This window comes from Scatophagus argus, chromosome 18, assembly GCF_020382885.2.
Source record: "Scatophagus argus isolate fScaArg1 chromosome 18, fScaArg1.pri, whole genome shotgun sequence".
NCBI lineage: Eukaryota > Metazoa > Chordata > Actinopteri > Scatophagidae > Scatophagus > Scatophagus argus.
Genome location: NC_058510.1, coordinates 769,216 through 777,599, shown reverse-complemented (window position 1 = coordinate 777,599; position 8,384 = coordinate 769,216). Strand labels below are relative to the sequence as shown.

At 47.5% G+C, this 8,384-nt stretch overlaps 1 protein-coding gene across 1 annotated transcript in view; it reads left to right on the top strand.

Moving 5' to 3' along the window:
- Positions 1–290: 290 nt before the first annotated feature.
- dnah5l (dynein, axonemal, heavy chain 5 like) overlaps positions 291–8,384 on the top strand; it is a 35,473-nt gene continuing 27,379 nt past the window's right edge. Inside the window, exons 1-16 of the mRNA XM_046370599.1 lie at positions 291–613; positions 1,155–1,386; positions 1,487–1,590; positions 1,814–2,002; positions 2,090–2,164; positions 2,275–2,364; positions 3,174–3,245; positions 3,325–3,426; positions 3,681–3,867; positions 4,305–4,470; positions 4,549–4,642; positions 5,095–5,193; positions 5,832–6,013; positions 7,180–7,299; positions 7,396–7,501; positions 8,277–8,372. Coding sequence (XP_046226555.1) covers positions 1,155–1,386; positions 1,487–1,590; positions 1,814–2,002; positions 2,090–2,164; positions 2,275–2,364; positions 3,174–3,245; positions 3,325–3,426; positions 3,681–3,867; positions 4,305–4,470; positions 4,549–4,642; positions 5,095–5,193; positions 5,832–6,013; positions 7,180–7,299; positions 7,396–7,501; positions 8,277–8,372 — 1,914 coding nt within the window. The 5' untranslated portion in view covers positions 291–613. The remainder of the gene's footprint in view (positions 614–1,154; positions 1,387–1,486; positions 1,591–1,813; positions 2,003–2,089; positions 2,165–2,274; positions 2,365–3,173; positions 3,246–3,324; positions 3,427–3,680; positions 3,868–4,304; positions 4,471–4,548; positions 4,643–5,094; positions 5,194–5,831; positions 6,014–7,179; positions 7,300–7,395; positions 7,502–8,276; positions 8,373–8,384) is intronic.

Below are 8,384 nucleotides of genomic sequence, written 5' to 3'. Positions count from 1 at the left end.
GAAGCTTAACTTCACTGATTACTTCAATCTGTTGCCATGCAGACAAGGTCAGTCAGGATCTGATGTTAGTTCATGTCCTGTGTGTGTCCAAAAGTTGTCACACAGTCCAGGTTTATACACGGAAACTGTTTAGAGTGATGCAGCTGTCCTCCTGATAAATCCTGACCTCCAGCAGAGTTTGCTATAATATTTATTCCAGAAGCTAAAAAGTTGATCTTTAAAACCCTTGGAAGTCCTTTATGGACTCTGGCTGCTGTCCTGATGGTTTTAAACACACACACACACACACACACACACACACACACATCCCAGTAAATGGCATGTTTTAATTAAGATGCTGTAATGGTTTTATCTCCTTTGCAGCCTTAAAAACTGAACTGGTTGACGTTGTTCAACACACACACACACACACACACACTGCTTCTCCTGTTTCTTTATCCACCGCTTTGTTGTGTGTTTAGTTGCTGAGTCACCAACACACACACAACTGGTTACCACGACAACAGCCAAACTTCCTTTGCAGAGCCCGTCTTGATTTACTTGCTGCCTTCGCTGAGTCTCGCTGTCCCTCTCAGGTCATTTCGGCGGTGACTCGTCCTCAGACAGCACACAGGTCAGTCTGCACTCACCTCGTCTTCATCCAGCAGTTCATCCTGAGGCTTCGGCTCTTCGGGTTGTTCAGGAGTCACAGTCAATGAGACAATGAACCCAAATGCGACTGACAGAATCATTTATCTTGATAGTGGAAGTTAGACTTTTAAAAAATATTTTTCACTAGTTTTCTTGCAGTTAAGCATAGTGAAAGGCAGTTAACTGTTTAAAATGTGTACATTTTGTTTAATCACTGACTGCTTGTGTTCCTTTTCAACCCCATAATGAAGCAGTTTATCATGTACAGAAGGGTTTGTTTTTTCCTTTGAAAAATTATTCATAGACTAACTCATGACAAGTTGATGAACACATGCTGCTTACACATGACTGCTGTAAATCAGAATCAGAAAAACTTTATTGCCATTGTAAGTGAAGAGGTTTCACATTACTAGGAATTTGTCTTGGTGATTGGTGCATACATAGAACGTAACAAGTAACGTAACAGAAGAATAAAATAAAATAATTTACCATTTAATTCAGTGGTTGTTGATTGCATCTCTCAGATGGCAGATCCAGACTCTGAGCCTGCAGCTGAAACCTCACAGAGGGAAACGGTACCCGTTGTTTCCCCTGCTGGCAGCTCTGAACCCCTGCCCCTGGACTCAGAGCTCCAGGCAGGAGGGCGGCGAGTCCAGGATGGCCCTGGGGGAGAGGAGCAGGAGGTGGAGGAGGAGGAAGGAGGAGCAGACAGAGCCTCAATCAAACCCCGACCTCCTCTGCTTCAGCCTTGCAGAGGTACAGGAAACGCACTGATTCTGATCAGAAACTTTGTTCTCTTGACTGGTTTGTTTGCCGGTGTTGTTCATTGTTCGCTGTTTTCTCCTCCGGTCCTCAGATGCGACTGGAAGAGGACACAGGCGAATAGGAGGCCAGAACCTGAGAGCCGTGAATCACCTGTCCTCTCCCGGGGCCTTTCCGTGTCCAACCACTGGACCCTCTGTGAGTACACAGTAACACAGCCAGCCACAGGAGGCGCTACCATGCTAGGATGCAGGCATGTAAATACATTTTTAAGGGCACAGTTCATCTGAGGGTAAAGATTCAGTCAGTTTGTCTTCACCCCCACGCTGGGGAGTCAGGTGACTGACAAAAATGGTGCAGAGTGAACATCCCCAACAGGCAGCACTCTGTGCAGTGTTTCTGAGACTAAACGTGTGTCCAGGTGTCAGGTAAAAAGACACTGCTGTTGTCCAATGAGGCAAGGAGAGAAATGGCAAAGCAGGCCAGAGCCATGAAGGAGGACAGACGAGCAGCGCTGGACTCTCGACACAAATACTTGATCAGCAGGTTGGTGGATGGCGGGACGCTGAGCGAGCCCGAGGTGGAGGACGCCCTCATCTCTGATGACAAGGTGACAAAACTACAAACTGAATCAAATGACCTGTCCTCTGTTGTCCAAGAGTCAGGGGTCAATCTTTGGATAAATCATGTCTTCCAGTTCAATCTGATCAATGATTTCTTTGCTGCCAACGGATCCAAGAAGCTGATTTTCTTCTATCAGCATGTGAAACAGGTAACTTTTCTCACGTGAAAATATATTTTAATTCATGTGACTTCTGTTTGTTGCCTTTCCTGTCTCTCTCTGTACTGTCTATCCTTTGTTCTGTTTGTCCTTCTCTGCAGAATCTGTCCTCCACTCACTCCCTGTTTGTGGACTTCGCGACCTCAGCTGTGGCTCACAGGAAACTCTTCCTCGCCACGGGGAGCTCTGAGGTACACATCATCTGCTTAACCAGCTGTTTTGGTCTGCATTTACATCAAAATACAAGTAAAGTTCCTACAGAACTTCATGGCTTCTTGGAAAAAAAAACATGGAATCAGAACTAGTGAGGTTTATCAGACATGAAGAGAAGTGCTGTCAGATCTGTGTGAGGAGGTTCACTCTGCTTCATGTTCAATGCAAACTGCTCCAGCTGCATCTGTGTTGTGTTGCTATGGGACTGTTTGTTAATGAGCTGACAGGAAACGCCTTCAGCTTCCATTACACAGTCTGACACGTCTGTCTCAGGACCGGTTAGACAAGTGTCCATCTCTGCGTCTCTTGTATTTAAGTTGCCGTCTCTATGAGAGACCAGCGCAGAACAAAGGTTAAAATCCTGAAACTCATCCAACAGTCCACGTTGGTTCCAGGTCCTGTCTGATCTGAAGGTATACATCTCAGGTTTGGACCTGAGAGCAGCTGAGAACATCTCATAATCTGTTGAATCTTTATTAAGACGGTAGAAACAGCAAATCTGAGCTCTTTGTGCAGGCAAAAAGAAACGAAGAGAAGCTTTTCAGGCTAAAAGTTTTAGATCCATCAACATCTTTACACAGTCACCAGAATAAATGCTTTCGCTGCATGTTCCTGCACACCACCGTCACGTTGAAACTTAAACATTTTTTATTGTCCAGCTTTTTGCAGTACTTTGTGTTGTGTATTGGGTCTGGTCAGGTTTAGGCACAAAGACCACTTGGTTTTGCCTGTGCAAACGTACACATGAAAGTATCCGACTGAATGAAACATTTCTGTTTTTTTCCAGCCTCTACTGGGAAAGTGTCTGTTCTTCCTGAGAACCACTGACAAGGCGATAACCACCGCTAACGTACAGCAGGTCTGTAACTTGGCTTGGCCCTCAGACAGAAGGAGGCTGGACATCCTGTTGACCGCTGTACTTCCTGCTGTGTTTACAGGAGGTGAACTTCGGCATGTTGGACTGCAGCAATGGCAGCATCCTGAACAGTGTGGAGACTCTGCTGGCTCACATCATGTTGCCGGCCCTCAGATCACAGCAGGTACACACCTCCACCTGTTCAGTGTTCTGCTGCGATTATGTACAGGCACCTGGGTAATAACCTTAGTCAATACACAGTAAATTCATTGAGGTGCAGTGAAATGACCGTGTGGAAAAAACTCCAGTTCAGGTGGGTGGCGGGTGGATGATTTATGTGGATTCAGAGGACACTGGAGCATCACTAGTGATGACTGAATGTCTGTAGTTTGTCTCCTGGTACAAGCCTCGACTGCGGAGCCTTTGTCTTGTGTCCAGACATGGGGCTCTGTGCAGAAAGGCGCATCCAGTCCAGATGTCCAGTCCTTTCTGTCTTCAGTGGACCAGTTCGTCAGTAATCTGAGTTCGGCCAGAGCGAACATGGAGAGGAAGTTCCAGCTGCAGCAGGTCGACCTTCCTGATGCCATCGGCCAGCTGAACAGCCCTGCAGACTACACGGCAGCAGGTAGGAAGGTCTACCACAGCTAGATCTGCCTACTCTTCCTCGACCCAACGGTGACTTTGTTACAGCTTCTTCTACTTTGGGTGATCAAAATCATCCCTTTAATTGACTAAATCCACACTTAGACATGTCAGTCTGGAGGGAGATGCAAAAAACCAACAATATGTCAAAGGGATGTGATGATACACGAAATCCAGATGTACAGAGAGGTTTAGGAACGACTGTTTATCCACTGACTCTCAGAGATTCCTGGATACAGTGTGATGTCAAAGATCTGCTTTACATCTGATTTAAATCCGAGGATGAGGTCTGATAGGGATTGGCAAGTGGTCCGGGTTACACCCAGAGAAACATGTAAGAAAGATCGTCCAGAGAGGTGATCCTGCACCCCACAACATGTAGCTGTCATAATAAAAAACAGCTTCTGCCTCTGCTCTCAGCCAATAACAGTGAGCTGGTGGAGCGTCTGGAGGGCGTGGTCTCAGTGTGGACCAATCAGATCAAACAAGTGTTGACAGAGAGCGAGCAGATGAGGAAGGAGGCCGGTGACGTGGGTCCTTCTGCTGAGCTGGAGCACTGGAAGAGACGCATGGTGACCTTCAACAGGTGGACACACTACAGATCCACAGTCGCCATCTTATTGTGTATGAGCAATGCTGACCAAAGTGTGTGTGTGTGTGTTAGTCTGATAGAGGAAGTGAAGCGTCCTGAGGTGAAAAGGACCCTGGGAGTTCTGCAGGTCTCCAAGTCCCGAATCCTACGGACCTGGAGAGAACTGGTGAACCACACACTTGATTTGTTGTTCAATTCCACCCGATGAGGGTGACACCACGAACTGAAAACTCACCAACTCTCACAAAGTTTGGCCCAAACGTCTAAAATCTTCCGCAGATGTCGCCGACATGCAGTTAAAGCTCTGTGGCCACTGAGCGCCGCCTTGTTAACGCTACTCAGAGACCGCTCACTGAACACAAGAACCCAAAACATAACTTTTCCTCCATGTTTGAGCCCCACACTAAAAGATGCGTGTTGCCTCGCAGATGAGTCCTCATACGGCTTACTGTGGCAAGCTGTTTTATTTGGTAGGTTAGTGATGAAAAGTTAAGAACAAAAGATCAAAGTCGACACGTGGGACTCGTGTTTGTTGAAGTGGGTCGTTGAATTGAGTTGAGTTTAGTTCTCAGCCGTCAGGTTCATGTTGCTAACATCACAACTGATTGACTGTGTCAGGACGGGGACATCACAGCCGTGGCTAATGAGGCCAAGGACAACGTGAAGTATCTCTACACTCTGGACAAGTTCTTTGGACCTCTGGGGAAATGCACTCCGGTAAAAATCTGACTTTTTGTGTTTTGTATTCCGTCTTTGAATTCAAATCTTCCACCCATTTGTGACGGCTGCTGCCGACGGTTTTAAAATTTCATAGCTCGAGAGAACTATTGGGACACCTGACTGGTATACCAGTGGAGACTTTGGGGACATCCAATTCTCTGCATGGACGGTGGTGTGGCGTTATCCCCACGCCACCCCCCCCACCCCGCGGCTGTGGCACCTTCCGCTCTTCAGGGAAGGCTTTCTGCAGGATTTTGTGCTTGTGGTGGGGCCAGCTGGCTTCTTCTGCACCAGACTCATCTGGCCATGTCTCTGTGGACCTTGCTTTGCATACAGCTGTAATAGCTGCAAAGCTGTCGTTAAAGTCCCTGTTGGTGTGATGGTCAGGTGTCCCAATACTTTTGTCTGTATCGTTAGCAGCTAAATGCTCCGCACTGGACCTTTCATGCTGTGGAGGCAACAGTTTATCCAAAACAAGCTGCTCTGATTTGGCCCCGAGGACGTGAGAATTCGGCTTTGCGTTAAATTTGTTTTACCTGCTTAACCATAAAGCCGACACAGCTCGTGTTCAGGGTTCAGGTTTCCCTTCCTCAGGTGAAGACGTGTTGTTTGGTGGTCTGTCCCCTCTCTGACAGACCAGTATGCTGGAGCACATCCCCGGCCTGATGGCCAGCATCAGGATGATCCACACCGTCTCTCAGTACTACAACACCTCAGAGCGAATGACCTCCCTCCTGCTCAAGGTCACCAACCAGATGATCACCACCTGCAGGAGCTACCTGTTGCAGGGCGTGACCCACATCTGGGACCACAGCAGGTACGGGACCACGAGACCACCAGTCCTGATGAGGCCCGATATGTCTCCTTTAGACGACATGAAACATAAAACTGTGTGTCTGTCTGTGTGTCTGTCTGTCTGTGTGTGTCTGTCTGTGTGTGTCTCTGTGTGTGTCTCTGTGCATGTCTGTGTGTGTCTCTGTGTGTGTCTCTGTGTGTGTCTCTGTGTCTGTCTCTGTGTCTGTCTCTGTGTGTGTCTCTGTGTGTGTCTCTGTGTCTGTCTCTGTGTGTGTCTCTGTGTCTGTCTCTGTGTGTGTCTCTGTGTGTGTCTCTGTGTGTGTCTCTGTGCGTGTCTCTGTGTCTGTCTCTGTGTGTGCGTGTCTCTGTGCTTGTCTCTGTGTCTGTCTCTGTGTGTGCGTGTCTCTGTGTCTGTCTCTGTGTCTGTCTCTGTGTGTGTCTCTGTGTGTGTCTCTGTGTGTGTCTCTGTGCGTGTCTCTGTGTCTGTCTCTGTGTGTGCGTGTCTCTGTGTCTGTCTGTCTGTGTGTGTCTGTCTGTGTGTGTCTCTGTGTGTGTCTCTGTGCATGTCTGTGTGTGTCTCTGTGTGTGTCTCTGTGTCTGTCTCTGTGTCTGTCTCTGTGTGTGTCTCTGTGTGTGTCTCTGTGTCTGTCTCTGTGTGTGTCTCTGTGTCTGTCTCTGTGTGTGTCTCTGTGTGTGTCTCTGTGTGTGTCTCTGTGCATGTCTCTGTGTCTGTCTCTGTGTGTGCGTGTCTCTGTGCGTGTCTCTGTGTCTGTCTCTGTGTGTGCGTGTCTCTGTGTGTGTCTCTGTGTGTGTCTCTGTGTGTGTCTCTGTGCGTGTCTCTGTGTCTGTCTCTGTGTGTGCGTGTCTCTGTGCGTGTCTCTGTGTCTGTCTCTGTGTGTGCGTGTCTCTGTGTCTGTGTCTGTGTCTGTCTCTGTGTGTGTCTCTGTGTCTGTCTCTGTGTGTGTCTCTGTGTGTGTCTCTGTGTGTGTCTCTGTGCATGTCTCTGTGTCTGTCTCTGTGTGTGCGTGTCTCTGTGCGTGTCTCTGTGTCTGTCTCTGTGTGTGCGTGTCTCTGTGTCTGTGTCTGTGTCTGTCTCTGTGCGTGTCTCTGTGCATGTCTCTGTGTCTGTCTGTGTGTGTGCGTGTCTCTGTGTCTGTCTCTGTGTCTGTCTGTGTGTGTGCGTGTCAGGCCGGTGCTGCTGCAGCGTATCTCTGACTGCTGTCGTCTGAATGCGGAGTATCAGAGGAGCTTCCAGAGCATCAGAGACAAACTGAGAGAAAATCCTGAAAGCAGACAGTTTGACTTCAGGTAAACACAGAGCAGCAGTTCATCCTCTCACCTGCAGTCAGAGCCTCACTGATGTGACTTTCAGCCTTTTTTCCTCCTCTGCTTCCTCCTTCTCAGTGAGAACTACATCTTTGGGAAGTTTGATGCCTTCTGCAGGCGTGTGGAGAAGATTGCTGACATGGTGTCTTCACTGGAGAGCCTGGCTGCTCTCCAACACATGAAGGCATACACTGATTATTGGCTTCAATATTCTGCATTTTTATGATTATTGATGTTGTTATTTTTGTTTTTTGTCTGGTTGCTGATAAAATCCAGGAAGTAAAGAAGAAGAAAAAATCTATGGATGAGTTCATAAACTCTTACAAATATGTGTTTTTTATGACGTCTCGTTATGTAACTGCTGACGTGTTACCCAACAGAAATTTAGTACAGAAATACAAAGCTGTTCAAACTGTAGACAGATTAAAACATCAAATGTTTTGGTTTAACTTAACGGATACACTACATGGACAAAAGTATCCAAACACCCCTCTATGAGGATGTTTCTCAGGGTTTGGACTCGGCCCCTGACTTCCAGTGAAGGGAAATCTTAATGCTTCGGCACACCAAGACATTTTGGACAATGCTATGCTTCCAACTTTGAGACTGTGAGCCAGGCCTTTTGGTCCAACATCAGTGTGTGACCTCACAAATGCTCTACTGCATGAATGGGCACAAATTCCCACAGAAACACTCCAACATGTTGTGGAAAGCCTTCACAGAAGAGTGGAAGCTGTTAGAGCTGCAAAGCTGTCTGAGTGTTTACAATGAGACGCCATTAAAGTCCCTGTTGGTGTGATGGGCTGTGTGACCCAATACTTTTGTCCATATAGTGTAACTGGATGTCACTGACGGTTTGCTGATGCAGCTAACAGTAGAACTCTTGAGTCTGTTGAGCACACAGCATCACAGAGATGCTGCGTTTCGTACAGAGAAGACTGAGCTGAGCTGTGTTCCAGGTCGAGGGTGTTGACAAGATTTATGTTCGCTACCAGAACATTGTGTCCACAACCAAGTCCAAGAGCTATGACGTCCTGGACCATCGCAAGATGGAGGTAAAAAGACAG